The sequence below is a fragment of the Cervus canadensis genome, chromosome 5, assembly GCF_019320065.1.
Source record: "Cervus canadensis isolate Bull #8, Minnesota chromosome 5, ASM1932006v1, whole genome shotgun sequence".
Classification (NCBI taxonomy): domain Eukaryota; kingdom Metazoa; phylum Chordata; class Mammalia; order Artiodactyla; family Cervidae; genus Cervus; species Cervus canadensis.
The window spans coordinates 43,548,434-43,567,276 of NC_057390.1; the positions used below are offsets into that span (position 1 = coordinate 43,548,434).

At 39.2% G+C, this 18,843-nt stretch overlaps 1 protein-coding gene across 1 annotated transcript in view; it reads left to right on the forward strand.

Annotated features, from left to right (window-relative positions):
- Positions 1 to 18,843, forward strand: part of LOC122441724 (dynein axonemal heavy chain 6-like) — a 111,869-nt gene that overhangs the window by 65,538 nt on the left and 27,488 nt on the right. The window contains exons 18-21 of the mRNA XM_043468689.1: positions 19 to 179; positions 4,195 to 4,283; positions 5,367 to 5,513; positions 8,513 to 8,651. Coding sequence (XP_043324624.1) covers positions 19 to 179; positions 4,195 to 4,283; positions 5,367 to 5,513; positions 8,513 to 8,651 — 536 coding nt within the window. The remainder of the gene's footprint in view (positions 1 to 18; positions 180 to 4,194; positions 4,284 to 5,366; positions 5,514 to 8,512; positions 8,652 to 18,843) is intronic.

An 18,843-nucleotide genomic window follows, 5' to 3' on the forward strand; every position in this document is an offset into this window, starting at 1 on the left:
TGTTGTTTTTGAATTCAGGGTGCAGTCAATTTCACTGGGACAAGGACAAGGACCTATTGCTGAAAGAATGATCAAAGATGCAATGAAATCAGGAAACTGGGTGTTTCTGCAAAACTGCCACCTTGCTGTTTCTTGGATGTTGGCAATGGAGGAGCTAATTAAAACCTTCACAGATTCAAGTATGTTGAGTATATAGCATTTATATAATAATATAATTTTTATGTGGCCTTTCTTGTTGAGTCCAACCCTTATAATAATTACTATTGGCATTGTTTACCCTATATTAAAAGGAAAAATTTGAGATCTAGAGGGGTTTAGTTAGGTTACACAACCCAGATTCAAATAAAAATGTTCAGACTCCAAGCTGAGGATACAATGAACTGGGTCATTTTTGTTTCATGTTACCTTCTATGGGAGACCATTTGAATTCAAAATAAATAACATCTAGGCATGATATTAATAAAAAAAGAAATAGAAAATGGACTTAGGACAAAAGAAGAAAATTCTATTTTTCACTACAGAATGAGAGAAGTTCAGGAACAGAGTTCAAGTTAACACCAATTCTCAGGGAGGTGTTTTACTACTTTGTATCCTCTATAACCCACATGACAATTAACTTTCACAAGTGTCTCACAGACACACACATCCCCACGGGTGTGCCCAACATCTAAGTCATAATTGCCACCACTAACTATACTACCACTGCCTTCTTTCCCACTCAGGGAAGTATAATGGACTGCAAAGAGAGAAGTGGAATTGGAATTGACTCGTTTTTATTCAGTGGTATAAAAATAGTTGAAACCTTAGGAACTGTATGATAGGTAATAATAATAATAAGCTGGGTGGGACACACTTCCTCACTGTCCCAGGAGGTCGTGGAAGAGAACTGTCCACCTGGGATATCCAGGGCCTTTTCTCTGGTGTCCTCTTTTGTGTCCTGACAGAGGGCTTTCTAGAAAGGTGAGAACTATGCAGATGACTTCCCTTATCGTTGCCTGTTAAGATGAAGACCTTCTCCTTTACAGAGCAGCTAGTGTGCACTGGTCACCAAACCACCAACAGGGCTTAGCAGCCTTCCCCAAAGATCCCTCACTCCCTTATTGCCCCGTGCCCTGCCTTCTACACACTGCTTGCATCAAGGACAGAGTCTGTAGCATCTGCCATCCAGAATCTCCACTCTTTCCACTCTTCGCAATACAAACAAGAGATGGCTTGCTTCCTGTGGGGTCTGTGACTTACTTCTATTTAAATAAGTAAAGAAAAATGATAAGTTGTTTACTACTTGAATCATCAGATTCCTTATCCTGATTAGGATTATGATTAAGAAAAAATACTAGAGAAGGCATCTAAAAAGCAGTTTGCTGCAGAGGTACTATGGGAGCCTTCTGAATGAGGACCAGTCATTCACCTTTACAATGACCTTGCCAGACCTACAAGGAGGCTGGATGGGCCACGGAAGCCACAGAAGTTGTTGATGAAGTTTAAGTGCTTAAGTGGACAGAGAAATCCTCTTCTGGTCATTGTTACAACTGTTTACTAACATAACCATTTGGGTTCTAATGTTTAACTTGAACCAGTATAAAATAAAATACATTCAGGGAGGGACTTCCCTGGTGGTCCAGTGGCTGAGACTCCATGCTCCCAATATAGGGGGCCCAGGTTAGATCCCTGGTCAGGGAACTAGATCCCACATGCCACAACTAAGACCAGGAGCAGTCAAATAAATAAATAAATATTTTTAAAAATTACATTCAGGTAAGAAGTTGAAAAGCAAAAGTGAATGAAAGAAAAAAGAGAGAAAGAAAGCGGGGGGGGGAAGCCTCTGGTCTTGAAATTCTAAGACCTGAGTAGAGTTTGGCCCCCACCACTGCCTGACTGTATATATCACACCTCGTCTCTGGGCCTCTGCTTCCTCAGAAATAAAGTGACTACACAGCCCCACTGCTACAAGTCCCATACTAAGATGTTTTCTATTCTATTCCAGTTCTAAACTTCTATGATGTCTGTAAATGTTAAGATCCTTGATGCTTTTGCAGTCGTGAGAGGAAAAAAGGATTTTTAAGATGCTTCTCTAAGCCTGGCCTTTTTCACTCTTCAGTTTTTTTGTTTGGGGGGCGGAGAGGGGAGTGTTTGGTTAATGAAATCATTAGCCCTAAGATTTTATGATATCTGACTTCTATGCTAATCAGTCAGTCAATTCAGTCGCTCAGTAGTGTCCAATTCTTTGCGACCCCATGGACTACAGCACGCCAAGCTTCCCTGTCCATCACCAACTCCCAGAGCTTGCTCAAATCATGTCTTTCAAGTCGGTGATGCCATCCAACCATCTCATCCTCTGTTGTCCCCTTCCCCTTCTGCCTTCAATCTTTCCCAGTATCAGGGTCTTTTCTAATGGTCAGTTCTTCACATCAGGTGGTCAAAGTATTGGAGCTTCAGCTTTAGTATCAGTCCTTCCAATGAATATTCAAGAGTGATTTCCTTTCGATTGACTGGTTTGATGTCATTGCAGTCCAAGGGACTCTCAAGACTCTTCTCCAACACCCCAGTTCAAAAGCATCAATTCTTCAGTGCTCAGCTTTCTTTATGGTCCAACTCTCATATCCACACATGATTACTGAAAAACTTTTTACCACAGAAACAACTTTAATGTTGCTCTAGAATTGCATTGGGTTGGTCAAAAAGTTTGTTTGGGTTCTTCCCTTGAACTTTTTGGTCCAACAAAAAGTGGACTAACTTTACTAGAACAATACTAGAACTAACTTAATCTTGGCTATTTAATGTAGCTCATTAGTTTAGATTACTAAACTAAGAAGCATAAATACAACTTTAATCTGCAGCCATTCATTTAATAAATATTTGAGAACCTACTGTGTACCACACACTGTCCTAACTACTTAGGGCATGTTGGTGAACAAAGCAACCACAGTCATCTGCCCTCCTCAAGCTTACGTGCTAGCGAGTGGAGACAGACAAACTGCATAACAAATAAGTAATGTATATGGTATGATAGAATGTGGTCGGTGCTTTCAGAAAAATTAAAAGTAAAGTAAGGAGGAACAGGAAGGTCGGGGTGGAATGGGAGTAAGGAAGATGGGTGAAGAGCAGTTTTAAATGGGGTGGTCTGGGTAGACCTCTTTGAGAAGTTGGCATTTGACCAACACTTGAGAAAAGTCAGGGAGTCTAAAGGAAGAGCATTCCAAGTAAACAGAAGAGCTACTGCCTGGGGGCTCCCCCTAAGGAGCATACCAGAGGAACACCATCACTTTTGCCTAGAGACCAATGCCAAGAAAGGCCTCCTTGGATGATGCTTGTGTCTTTCTGTGACAGGAACAGTGGTTTTCACAGTTCTGCTCTGGCCTTTTGAAACTGGAATGCAGCTTGTTCTTTCTTAGGTTCTCTGTGCACAACTCAGAAAGGAAGCATATTGACTTCTTGATGCTACCTGTGAGGTCTCTCTATTTCCCTGCTCACTGAGTTTCCTTTGCTTCTTCTCTGCAGAAGGAACACATTCCTTTATTCTCCATAAGGCTTTCTGACCATTTTCATGCAATTTTCCCTAAGTTGAATGACAAACAAAAACTAAAACAACTTCACAAGCATAAAGACAGTAACTGTCCTTTTTTTCGTTTGAAAAATTACCAATTTCGGAGGAATGACCCTTAACATTTCTATCAAGCATTGAAAATTAACATTCCTGGACTTCCCTGGTGGTCCAGTGGTTAAGAGTCTGCCTGCCGATGCAGGGGACACAAGTTCGATCCCTGGTCTGGGAAGATTCCACATACCTCACGGCAACTGGACCTGTGCACCACAACTATTGAAGCCCTTGAACTTTAGAGCCTGAACACCACAACCAGAGAGTAGCCCCTACTCGCTGCTAGAGAAAGCCCATGCACAGCAATGAAGACCCAGCGCAGTCAAAATAATTAATAATTTTTTAAAAAAAGAAAAGAACAAGTTCCTAATTTCTTTACTCAACTGTGCCAACATCCAGACTGCCAGACTCACCTGGGTGAAGAGCTTCTAGAAGGAGTCCCCTCACCTCCATTTTAGAACATTTTACAACATCAAATATTTTAAAAAGATAAACTAGTCCTTAAACAGAGCTTATCTTTTTCTATCCTATAATAATTATTTCTTATAGAAAAATATTACTAAATTAAGTATTTTCTTTTTTGTCTTTGTTTTAAACAGATGTTGTTATCAAGGACACATTTCGACTTTTTTTAAGTTCCATGCCTAGTAATACATTTCCTGTGACAGTCCTTCAAAATTCGGTCAAGGTAACATATGTTCATGGGTGAACTCTGTGACATGATTGGCCTCAGGGTGCTCCCCGAGTGGATCCAGGGAGCCCACTGGGCCTGTGCAGGGTTGTGTCAGGGTTCGGTCAGCCAAGGTGGGGAGGCGGGAGTCAGCGTCCATTCACCAGAGAGTGAGTAGGGAAACAATTTCCCAGGCCATTGCCCTTCCTGTGTGCCCTTCTGCCAGTCATTCAACACCTCCCTGCTTCCCCTCTTCAAGAAAATGTCTAGGACACAGAGAGGTGAGAATAGAACCCTTCCCAGAGTTAAGAAAATGTTTCAGCATGTGGGAGACAGGAAAGCCCAGAGGCAGTAGGGCTGATGGATTGAAACCTCGATCATCTTTCACGTAATTCAGAAAGCTTGGATAGAGAGACTTACTAAGGAAAATAGACCTTCAAGCTGAGGGCTGGAGACCCTATGGCAAGTCCTAGAAGGCAACTTTTTTTTTTTTTTTCCGGCCATGCTGCACAGCATTCGGGATCTTAGTTCCCCGACTAGGGATCGAAGTTTCCATATATGGGAAGCCTCTGCATGAATCTGGAGAAGGAAATGGCAAGCCCCTCCAGTATTCTTGCCTGGAGAATCCCATGGACAGAGGAGTCTGGTGGGCTACAGTCCATGTGGTCACAAAGAGTCAGACATGACTGAGCAACTAACACATACTTCTGCATATGAATGATCACTCAGGAACCAGTGTTGTCTCTTGCCTGGTGCCCCGTGCCATCAAGGCAAAGTGTGGAGTGATGGTGGACATTGAGATGAACAGAAAATCCAGTGCAGAAGGCCTGAGCATCCTTTCTGGCCTTTGGTTAGAAAAATGGACACCAAATGGAAAGGTCTGAGGTTCTTGTGGAGGTGGTTCACCCACCCACTGTAGGCCTGAAGACCCCGTATTCTCCAGAGGCCAAGGCTGAAAGAGATACAGAGCTGGCAGGAACAGGGCAGGAATGCCTCCCAGCCATCAGTTACCTGCATCCCCTCGCTGGCTTCTATATGTGTTATTTGGAAAAAATGCAAAAATATACAGCTACACTCTCTGCCATGTGTCTCTAAATACAGGTAACCAATGAGCCTCCAAAAGGTTTACGTGCAAATATCAGACGTGCATTTACCGAAATGATGCCTTCATTTTTTGAAGAAAATATACTTGGAAGAAAATGGAGACAAATAATATTCGGCATTTGTTTCTTCCATGCAATTATTCAGGTACACCCAATTTGCTAATTTTTTAAATATAGACAAGGAGAAGTGTATTGGGTTAAAAGTCAACAAGGAGCTTCTATGGTGGCTCAGATGGTAAATGATCTGCCTGCAATGCAGGCGACCCAGGTTTGATCCCTGGGACAGGACGATCCCCTGGAGAAGGGAATGGCTACCCGCTTCAGTATTCTTGCCTGGAGAATTCCATGGACAGAGGAGCTTGGCGGGCTACAGTCCATGGACTTGCAAAGAGTTGGATATGGCCAAATGACTAACACTTTAAATCAATAAAAAGTAAGAATTAAAAGCTTACAAACGATATTGTGAAATGCTGAGGTCTTTGTTCTGTCTGAACTCAAGTTGTTTTAACTCAGTCCCTAGACTTCCCTGGTAGCTCAGATGATAAAGAATTTGCCTGCAATGTAGACCTGCGTTCGATCCTGTGGTCAGGAAGCTCACTTGGAGAAGGAAATGGCTACCCACTCCAGTATTCTTGCCTGGAGAATTCCATGGACAGAGTAGCCTGGCAGACTACAGTCCATGGGGTTGCAAAGAGTCAGACATGACTGAGCTACTAACATGCACACTCCCTGATTTCTGTATGACCCTTGCCTCTGTACCTCACAGCTTTGCTTCCCAGATCTGCTCTGACCTAAGGAGCCACATGGCCTGGACGAATGCAGCAGGTCAAATTCAAAAGCATGAAGTTGTCTCCTCAGCTGTGCTTCACTCACAAAATCTGCTTCCCCTCCAGACTCTACTCCTGAAATCGGCGGTCCCATTTTTTTAATCACCTACCATCAGAATTTCAGGACTGTTTTTATCCTTCCTCCTTTACACATATATATCATGTTGGGCAGCAAGTCTTCATTTTTTATTACAATAATTTCACTCTCACCTGTTTCTGCTTGAGTGGGCTTACCACCCTTAATGGCTTCCTCCCTGTGATTAGATCCCCAAGTCCCCTGACCAGTGACCTTCAACTCAACACTACTTTCTCCTTCCCTCTGTTCAAACTCACTGCCCTAACCTTGTGTCTACTCTGTGGCCTTGTACAGGAACTCTGACTTTAGCTCTGTATCCCTGTCTTGATTAGGTAGGCTGCCTGGTTTTCAAATGTATTTGGTCTGCCAAGAAAGAATTAGTAGAGAAAAAAACAAAGACTAAATATACAAGATATGAAATAAATAAGTAAACAAGACCCTAGAGAAAATCAAAGACTCTGGGATTAGAGGGTCTATGTGGGAGGCCTTTGTTCTACTACAAAAGCATCTGAGATGTAGGAAGTGATTTAAGACTTAGGGAAATTTTGAAATCAAGAGGAGCAAACAGAGTATAATTGCCATTATATGGGAACAACCTAAGTGTCCCTCAAAGATGAATGGATAAAAATGATGATAAATATATGTATATATATATACACAATGGAATACTAATCATCCATCAAAAAGAATGAAATTTTGCCATTTGCAGCAACATAGATGGACTTGGAGGGCCATTATGCTAAGTGAAATAAGTCAGAGAAAGACAAATACTGTATAACATCACTTATACATGGAATATAAGAAATGCAACAAACTAGTAAATATAACACAAAAGAAGTGGTTACAAACTAGTGGTTACAGGTGGGAGGCTATATGGGGTGGGGAAGGAGGAGTGATAGTTTATGATGAATGGTGTCAGATTTGTGACCTCTGGAGGAAAGAATTTAGATCTGGGGCCAGAGACAAGGCTTGATCACTCAGAGCTTTTGTGTAGCAGAGTTTTATTACAGTGAAAAAGGGATAAGGAAAGCTTCTGACATAGATATCAGAAGGGGGTAGAGAGTGCCCCACTCAATAGTTTTATCAAGGCCTTATATACTTTTACAATTGGTTTCTACAATAGAAAGGTCTTACCAGACCCACTCCCATAACATACATCTTAAGATAACAGGATTAGAACTAACAATAGAAAGGTCTTACTAGACCCACTCCCACATAAGATAACAGGATTAGACAGAAGGTTCTCCTTAAGAAAAAGAAACATGTCCTTGAGCAAGATACATTGTTGTTATATAATCATTAGTACAGAGCTTAAGGAAAAACATACCCTTGATCAAGAAGAGTTGTCTTGTTGTGTAATAATTAGCTCTGGGCTGAAAGAAAATAATGTCTTATGTGACTAAGATGAAGGAATGTAGAAAAAAAAAAAACTTGTCCTTTTCTCCTCCTTGAGAGCCAGGGACTCCTTATCAACCTATCTGAGAATTAACTCTCTCAGGAGGTACAAACTGTTGAGTATAAGATAAGCTCAACAATGTATTATACAATATGGGGACTATAGCCAATATTTTGTAGTAACTGTAAATGGAGTGTAGCCTTTAAAAATTTTATAAAAGATAAGTTTCAAAAAAAAAAAAGAAGAGGGAACATGGCACCCATCCTCTGATATAATCAGTAGTTTAGAGTTAAGAAATTAGGTGGAAGAGGGCGATAACAAAGAGCAGGAAAGATTTCCCTGTGGAGAGTCATGAAACAGGAATTGAGATTCTGGATACCAGTTTTTTTAAGAGATCTCTATAGAGAAGTCAGTGTATAATCAACCCATCAGGCATGACTGAAAAGTCTACGTGATGGACAGACTACTGAGAAGATTTAGGGGCAGCTTTCTCCATCAGACAGGTGATTAGCATCAGTATTTTTATACCAAGAAGACTCTAGGGTGGGATATTTTTTCCTATTTTGACGGGGAAATATTTTATTTTACCATAAAGAACAAATGTTCTGTCACGATTTCACATTTTCAGTAACATCTAATTATCTTTTGGAAAATTGGAAAAAGGCCAGAGTTGGAGGAAGAGGTGCCTGCCCTATTTGGTGAAAGTCAAACTGAAAGCCTCACTCAAGTTGAATGGCATTTTGCACAATGAGGATGCCAAACTTCAACAGAAACTCTGGTTTTCAAGTATTTTATGCAGAATTAATTTTATCAAATTTTAAGACCACTTTCATTTTCTGTTCTAGGAGAGAAAAAAGTTTGGCCCTCTTGGTTGGAATATCTGCTATGAATTTAATGATAGTGACAGGGAATGCGCTCTACTGAACCTCAACCTTTACTGTCAAGAAGGAAAGATTCCGTGGGATGCACTGATTTACATCACTGGTCAGTATGCCCACATGGTCTGATGTCCAGCTCTCCACCACATGGTTGTTGGTTTACACCTACCTGGCTTATACCAAGATGGTGTCCTCCCAAGTGTATGGTGAGGGTGGTGATGACTTCTGATATTCCCTTTGAGAAGATAAGACCATGATAAGAATATCATAAGAATGTTTATACAGAGCAGACGGGACAGACATTTTCCCAGATAATAATAGTGAGCTCTTAGATAGTTCTTGCTACATGCCAAGCACATTTCAGGCACAGCCCACGAATTAGAAGATTTAATCCTCATAGGAACCCTATAAGGTAAAGACCATTATATCCCTATTTTACAAATAAGAAAACTGAAGCACAGAGTTTACAAGGGTGAAGGCAAGATTTAAATGCAGGCAGTCCAGCCTCCAGAGTTTGTGCTCTTAAATTCAAAAGAATCTGAACATGGTTCACCAGTAGAGACTTATTGAGTCAGGGGTACTTACAACAAAGGAAAAAATATTTTATTGAGTATAATTTTTAGCAAATGTTAACTGTGGCCCTGTGAGATCTTACTGATAAAACTAGATCCAGTATAGACCATGCAGGCCCAAATAATGAAGAAAAGATTCCCATTAGGAGGTGGGGGAGGGAGAGAGCCTGCAAAGGAGCAGAATGGGAATGGATGGTTTTCATTGGTAAGCAAAGGAAATGAGGAACAGCAGAGAGGGGTAAGCTGATCTAAAGACTTGAACAGCATGTGACACCTTGGAACATGCTTGAGTGAAGGGCAGTGAAACAGGCTGGACGAAGAAGGGTGGGCATGGAACCTGGGAAGCTCCTTTGTACTTCTGCCCCCAGCCACTCCTGTGGGGCCAAGATTGCTTAACATAACAGTGAACTAGACAGTATTCTTCCCTGCCACCCTGTGCATACCCTGAAATTTCTGCTTCCCAACTTTTCTCTGCTTTCTTTCTTTCCTAGAACCTTTGACCTTTCTGTTAGCTCAGTTGTTTCTACTGCCGTGAAAGTAACTGGGTTTTGAAAAGCATAGAAAGGAACTAGACAATGATATATCTTTTCTCTCTACTACTATTCAATGTTGTTGTTTCTATCCAGGGAAATTAGAGAAGGAAAAGAAATAAAAGGCATCAGTTTAGAAAGGAAGAAGTAAATTATTTGCAGATGACAACCTCTTGAATGCAGAAAATCCTAAAGAATTCACACACACACACACAAACTGGAAGTAACAAATGAGTTCAGCAAGGCTGTGGGATACAAAGTCAATATACAAAAATCAACTCCTTTTCTGTACACTGGCAATGAACAACTTGAAAATATTTGTAATTATGTTCATGATAACATCAAAAATAATAAACAGCTTAAGAATAAATTTAATAAAAGAAGTGCAGATTTGTACACTGAAACCTGCAAAGCAGCCAAAGAAAGTTAAAGATAATCTAAATTAGTGAAGAGACATGACATGCTTATGAATTGAGACATACAACATTGTTAAAGTGATAACATTCCCCAGACCGATCTATAGATTTAATACAATCTATAGATTTAACACGGGCTTCCCTGGTGGCTCATATGGTAAAGAGTCTGCCTGAAATGCGGGAGACCTGGGTTCGATCCCTGAGTCGGGAAGATCTGCTGGAGGAAGGCATGGCAACCCACTCCAGTATTCTTGCCTGGAGAGTCCCATGGATAAAAGAGCCTGGTGGGCTACAGTCCATGGGGTCACAAACAGTCAGACATGACTGAGCAACTAAGCACAAGCACAACACAAATTTAACACAATCACTGACACATTTAACAGCTGAAGCTGATCATAAAATCTGTGAAAATGTGAAGGGCCCCAAAAAACAAAAACAATCTTGAAAAAAAAATGAGTCAGAAGAGTTATAATTCCCAATTTCAAAAGTTATACAAAGCCACAATAATCAAGACAGGATTTACTGTATAGCACAGGGAGCTATATTCAATATCTTATAATAAACTATAAAGGAAAAGAATTGGAAAAAAGATATATACACATATATGTATAATTGAATCATTTTGCTGTACACCTTAAACACAATATTGTAAATCAACTAAATTCAATTTTTTTTAAAAAAGACTATATAGTACTGGCATAACGTTAGACATATAGTCAATGGAACAGAATTGAGAATCCAGAAATAAACACTTATATTTATCATCATTTTTAACAAAGGCACCAAAACAATTTAACAAATGATGCTGGGACAATTGGATACCTAGCTGCTAAAGAGAGAATTTGAATCCTTATCTCATAGCATACAAAAAACTTAATTCAAACTGAGTGGTGTATCTAAATGTAAGAGCTAAAACTATAAAACTCTTAAGAGAAAGCATATAAATAAATCCTCATGACTTTAGGTTAATTATGGCTTCTTAGATATGGTGCAAAAGGCACTAGTAATTAAAGAAAAATAATAAATTCAGCTTTTTCAACATGTAAAGCTTTTACACCTCAGCAAACACTATCAAGAAAATGAAAAAGCAAGACATATACTGAGAGAAAATATTTGCAAGTCATGTATCTGATAAGGCATCTGTCTATGAAGTGTGTAAAGAACTCCTACAACAGTAAGAAAAAAAAAATCCAATTTTAAAATGGGCAAAAGATTTGAATGTACATTTCACAAAAAAATACATACAGATGCTTAATAAGCCCATGAAAAGATGCTCAATTAATCATTAGGAAAATGAAAATTGAAACCATATTGAAATACCACTTTATACCTATTAGGATGACTATAACAACAACAAAAAAAAAGACCATAACAAGTGTTATCAAGAAAGTGGAGAAACTGAAATTCTCATATATTGCTGGTGGCAATGTAATGAGGTGCCACTGCTTTGGAAAATATTTTAATAGTCTTACCATGTGACCTATAATTTCCATTCCACTCCTACATATATATCAGGGAAAATGAAAACACATGTCCACACTAAAACTTGTACATAAATGTTCATAACTGTTATTCATAATACCAAAAAGTGGAAACAACCTGCATGTCTATCAACTGATGAATGGATGAATAAAACAAGGTATATTCCATACAATTTAAGATTGACAATGTGTGTGCTCAGCTGTGTCCGACTCTCTGTGACCCCATGGACTGTAACCCACAATCTCCTCTGTCCATGGAATTTCCTGGGCAAGAATACTGGAGTGGGTTGTCATTTCCTTCTCTAGGGGATCTTCCCAGCCTAGGGATGGAACCCATGTCTCCTGATTCACCTGCATTGAAAGTGAATACTTTATGGCTGAGCCACTGGGAAAACCCCACAATATAGTATTGAAAAGTAAAAGTCGCTCAGTCGTGTCCAACTCTTTGCAACCGCATGGACTATACAGTCCATGGAATTCTCCAGGCCAGAATACTAGAGTGGGTAGCTTTTTCCTTCTCCAGGGGATCTTCCCAACCCAGGAATCGAATCCAGGTCTTTCACATTGCAGGCAGATTCTTTACCAGCTGAGTCATAATTGCTCCATAAAAAGAAATAAAGTACTGGTACATGCTCCAATATGGATAAACTTCAAAAACATGCTAAGTCAAAGAAGCCAGACACAAAATATCACATTCTGTATATTCCATTTATGTGAAATTTCCAGAAAAAATCAAGTATACACACAGAAAGTAGAATACAGACAGAAAGAATGACTGCATGGGGCGGAATAGAAAAGGACTGTGACTGCAAATGGGCACAAGATGTATTCTGGGGAAGATGATAAAAATGTTCAAAAATTAGATTATAATGTTACACAATCTTGTCAATTTACTAAAAACTAGTTATACATGTGAAATTTAAGTGATTTTTGTGATGTTCAAGGTATAGCTCATTAAAAAGGTTTTTAAAAAGTAGGAGGGAAAAAGCAATGCTGAGGACTTCCCTGGTGGCCCAGAGTGGTTAAGAATATGCTGCCAATGCAAGGGACACAGGTTCAATCTTTGGTCTGGGAAGATTCCACATGCCTCAAGCAACTGGACCTGTGCACCAGAACTACTGAAGCTCAGAGCCTGTACTCTGCAATAAGAGAAGCCACTGCAATGAGAAGCCCACACACCACAACGAAGAGTCGCCCCCTCTCTAGCTGCAACTAGAGGAAGCCTGAGCACAGCAATGAAGACCCAGTGCAGCCAAAAATAAAATAAATTTAAAAACTTATTTAAAAAAGGCAGTGCTGTATCCAGGCAATGATATTTGCTCATGATGAGATTTTAGGCAGTCATCTATGGATTAATCCAGAAAATACAGCTTAGTTCTACTATGTTAAAGGCTGGAAATACAAAGATGATGTAGCCCCCATCTACCAAAAATTCATGGATGGAGATAATAAATAAACTATAATATGGTATAATTACCAAAATAGAAGTTGTAAGGACAATGCTATGGGAATTCAAAAGGAGCAAATAATGCTACCTGGAGGAATCTAGGGAAGCTCCACCAAGGTGTGATGGTTGAGCGGGATGCTGAAAAGTGGGTTGGGCTCAGCGGAAGAGAAGAGGCAGGAGAACACGCTGGCAGAGAGAACACTGATGGGAAAGCCCAGCAGTGTCAGGATGAGCTATGCCTGCAGACACTGTGAATAGTTCAGTAGTGCTGGAGCAGGCTATAAAGAGATGATGTTGTCTTCCCTGGTTGCTCAGTGGTAAAAAATCCACCTGCCAGTGCAGGAGACACAGGTTCAATCTCTGGTCTACAAAGATCCCACATGCCACAGAGCCGCTAAGCCCATGCATCACAACTACTGAGCCTGTGCTCTAGCGCCTGAGGAATTGCAACTACTGAAGCCCAAGCACTCTAGAATGCATGCTCTGAAACAGGAGAAGCCACTGCAATCAGAAGCCTACGCACCACGACTAGAGAGTAGCCCCTGCTCTCCACTAGAGAAAAGCCTATGCAGCAACAAAGACCCAGCACAGCCAATACTAAATAAATAAATCATTTTTTTTAAAGAGGTGTTGTATGTAGAAGAAAGCTTTACCTTCAATAAAACTAAAAAAAGAAAAAAAAAGTGATCTGCAGGCACATCTTAAAAGCCTGTGTGTGTTCTTCATAAATTTGGACTCTACCTTATAAGCTATGGTTGGCAATTACAGTCTTTTAGGCTGGGAAGAGGTGCAATCATTTACAAAGCTATAGTAAAAGCAAGATGAAGAATTTAACAAGGGGATTATAGCAACACCAAAGGGGAGACTAGACAAGAGAGAATAAACAGAGAAAGATTAAGGAGGCTTTGAATATGAGAAGGTGTTTGGGGTTGGAGGAAGTGGGGGCGGGGGGTCCTTAAAATTTTATAGAGTAAGCCAGAGCAATGCCTAAGTCCAGGAATCAGATCTGAGCACAGAGTGGACAAGGACAAAGCCAAACCTCAGGCCTGTCCAGTTGGATTAGGCCATCCCTGAACCAACTCATGGGGATAAGAATAGAAGAGAAGGGGAAAACCATGACATCAGGATTTGCAGTGAGACCCTTAGGAACCATCATGCCAGGACTAGGACATGTGGTGGGCATGTGTGGTGGACACCCCCTCCCAAATGTTCTTCTAAATCCAGAAGATTGCTGCTTAAAAGTAAGCCTAAAAGTGAGTCAGATACCTTGAGTCAAATTATTCGAGTTCCTGGTTTACTCATATGATCCAACAAAAAAGGTAACACTGAATCTGGACACAAAATCACCAAGCCTCATGTTTAAGGCAAATAATTTCCATGCTGCTTCTCAAAATGTAGATATTTTAGTTTGAAATTTTTTGGCCCTGCTGCGAGGCATGTAGGATCTTAGTTCCCCAACCAAGTATCAACCCATGCTCCCAACAGAGGAAGCATGGAATCTTAACCACTGAATCACCAGGAAAGTCCCTGAATTTTTTTTTTTAGAATAATGCATTTTAGGACAACTCTTCCTCTCACCACTGACTAATTATTGGAGCCTGACTTTTCCAAGCCACCCTCCTTTCCCAGACATCATCATACAACTGAAGAAACTTGACCTTTATATTCCCATCAGCCCCCAGGACCATAAACTGACCACAAAGATTTAACCCAACTTTGTGTTCCAAGACTTCCCAGAGGGTAACTGAAGAATATTCTCAGGAAAGTACAACAGCATCTCCTTCTTCCTTCTTAGAACTGTTGATACAGGGAGTCAGCTACACCCTCACTCTAAGTGGCTAAGCCAATAAGACTGACCAGAGGTCTTGGACAATGTCAAACGCCCCAACATTCAAATCATAGGAGTTCCAGAAGTAGAAGACCAAAAAAAAGACCATGAGAAAATACTTGAGAAGATAATAGTTGAAAACTTCCCTAAAATGGGGAAGGAAATAGTCACACAAGTCCAAGAAACCGAGAGTCCCAAAAAGGATAAACCCAAGGTGAAACACCCCAAGATACATATTAATCAAATTAACAAAGATCAAACACAAAGAACAAATATTAAAAGCAGCAAGGGAAAAACAGCAAATAACACACAAGGGGATTCGCATAAGGATAACAGCTGATCTTTCAATAGAACTCTTCAGGCCAGAAGGGAATGGCAGGACATACTTAAAGTGATGAAAGAGAAACCTACAACCTAGATTACTGTACCCAGCAAGGATCTCATTCAGATACGAAGGAGAAATCAAAAGCTTTACAGACAAGCAAAAGCTGAGAGAATTCAGCACCACCAAACCAGCTCTTCAACAAGTGCTAAAGGATATTCTCTAGATAGGGAACACAGAAAAGGTTTATAAACTCAAACCCAAAACAACAAAGTAAATGGCAATGGAATCATACTTATCAATAATTACCTTAAATGTAAATGGGTTGAATGCCCCAATGAAAAGACAAAGACTGGCTGAATGGATACAAAAACAAGACCCCTATATATGCTGTCTACAAGAGACCCACCTCAAAACAAGGGACACCTACAGACTGAAAGTGAAGGGCTGGAAAAAGATATTTCACACAAATGGAGACCAAAAGAAAGGAGGAGTAGCAATACTCATATCAGATAAAATAGACTGTGAAATAAAGGCTGTGAAAAGAGACAAAGAAGGACACTACATAATGATCAAAGGATCAATCCAAGAATAAGATATAACAAATATAAATATATATGCACCCAACATAGGAGCACCGCAATATGTAAGGCAAATGCTAACAAGTGTGAAAGAGGAAATTAACAGTAACACAGTAATAGTGGGAGACTTTAATACCCCACTCACACCTATGGATAGATCAACTAAACAGAAAATTAGCAATGAAACACAAACTTTAAATGATACAGTGGACTAGTTAGACCTAATTGATATCTATAGGACATTCACCCCAAAACAATTAATTTCACCTTTTTCTCAAGTGCACATGGAACCCTCTCCAGGACAGAGCACATCCTAGGCCATAAATCTAGCCTTGGTAAATTCAAAAAAATTGAAATCATTCCAAGCATCTTTTCTGATCACAATGTGGTGAGATAAGATGTCAACTACAGGGAAAAAAACTATTAAAAATATAAACATATGGAGGCTAAACAACACACTTCTGAATAACCAATAATCACAGAAGAAATCAAAAAAGAAATCAAAATATGCATAGAAAATATGCATAGAAAATGAAAACACAACAACCCAAAACCTATGGGATTCAGTAAAAGCAGTGCTAAGGGGAAGGTTCATAGCAATACAAGCTTACCTCAAGAAACAAGAGAAAAATCAAATAAATAACCCAACTCTACACCTAAAGCAACTAGAAAAAAGAAGAAATGAAGAACCCCAGGGTTAGTAGAAGGAAATAAATCATAAAAATAAGGGCAGAAATAAATGGAAAAGAAACAAAGGAGACCATAACAAAAATCAACAAAGCCAAAAGCTGGTTCTTTGAGAAGATAAATAAAATAGACAAACCATTAGCCAAATTCATCAAGAAAAAAGGGAGAAGAATCAAATTAACAAAATTAGAAATGAAAATGGAGAAATCACAACACACAACACAGAAATACAAAGGATCATAGGAGACTACTACCAGCAACTATATGTCAATAAAATGGACAACTTGGAAGAAATGGACAAGTTCTTAGAAAACTATAACTTTCCAAAACTGAACCAGGAAGAAATAGAAAATCTTAACAGACCCATCATAAGCACGGAAATCAAAACCGTAATCAGAAATCTTCCAGCAAACAAAAGCCCAGGACCAGATGGCTTTGCAGCTGAATTCTACCAAAAATTTGGAGAAGAGCTAACATCTATCCTACTCAAACTCTTCCAGAAAATTGCAGAGGAAGGTAAATTTCCAAACTCATTCTATGAGGCCACCATCACCCTAATACCAAAACCAGACAAAGATGCCATGAAAAAAGAAAACTACAGGCCAATATCACTCATGAACATAGATGCAAAAATCCTTAACAAAATTCTAGCAAACAGAATCCCAAAACATATTAAAAAGATCATACATCATGACCAAGTGCGCTTTATCCCAGGGATGCAAGGATTCTTCAACATTTGCAAATCAATCTGTGATTCACCACATTAACAAATTGAAAGATAAAAACCATATGATTATGTCAATAGATGCAGAGAAAGCCTTTGACAAAATTCAACATCCATTTATGATTAAAAAAAAAAAAAAAAAAAACCTCCAGAAAGCAGGCATAGAAGGACCATACCTCAACATAATAAAAGCCATATATTATAAACCCACAGCAAACATTATCCTCAATGGTGAAAAAATTGAAAAAATTTCCCCTAAAGTCAGGAACAAGACAAGGGTGCCCATTCTCACCACTACTTTTCAACATGGTTTTGGAAGTTTTAGCCACAGCAATCAGAGAAGAAAAAGAAATAAAAGGAATCCAGATCAGAAAAGAAGAAGTAAAACTCTCACTGTTTGCAGATGACATGATCCTCTGCATAGAAAACCCTAAAGACTCCACCAGAAAATTACTAGAGCTAATCAATGAATATAGTAAAGTTACAGGATATAAAATTAACACACAGAAATCCCTGGCATTCCTATACACTAACAATGAGAGAACAGAAAGAGAAATTAAGGAGACAATTCCATTCACCATTGCAATGAAAGAATAAAATACTTAGAAATAAATCTACCTAAAGAAACAAAATACCTGTATATAGAAAACTATAAAACACTGATGAAAGTAATCAAAGATAACACAAATAGATGGGAAAATATAGTATGTTCATGGATTGGAAGAATCAATATAGTGAAAATGAGTATACTAACCAAGGCAATCTATAGATTCAATGCAATCCCTATCAAGCAACCAATGGTATTTTTCAGAGAACTGTAACAAATAATCTCACAAGTTGTATGGAAATACAAAAAACCTCAAATAGCCAAAGCAATCTTGAGGAAGAAGAATGGAACTGGAGGAATCAACCTGCCTGACTTCAGACTATACTACAAAGCTACAGTCATCAAGACAGTATGGTACTGGCACAAAGACAGAAAAATAGATCAATGGAACAGAATAGAAAGCCCAGAGATAAATCCACACACCTATGGACACCTTATCTTTGACAAAGGAGGCAAGAATATACAATGGAGAAAAGACAATCTCTTTAACAAGTGGTGCTGGGAAAACTGGTCAACCACTCATAAAAGAATGAAACTAGAGCACTTTCTTAACACCACACAAAAATAAACTCAAAATGGATTAAAGATCTAGATGGAAGACCAGAAACTATAAAACTCCTAGAGAAAATCATAGGCAAAACACTCTCTGATATAAATCACAGCAAGATCCTCTATGACCCACCTCCCAGAGTAATGGAAATAAAAGCAAAAATAAACAAATGGGACCTAATTAAACTTAAAGGCTTTTGCACAATGAAGGAAACTATAAGCAAGGTGAAAAGACAGCCTTTAGAATGGGAAAAAATAATAGCAAATGAAGCAACTGACAAAGAATTAATCTCAAAAATATACAAGCAGCTCATGTAGCTCAATTCCAGAAAAATAAATGACCCAATCAAAAAATAGGCCAAAGAACTAAACAGACATTTCTCCAAAGAAGACATACAGATGGCTAACAAATACATGAAAAGATGCTCAACATCACTCATTATCAGAGAAATGCAAATTAAAACCATAATGAGGTACCATCTCACGCAAGTCAGAATGGCTGCTATCAAAAAGTCTACAAACAATAAATGCAGGAGAGGGTGCGGAGAAAAGGG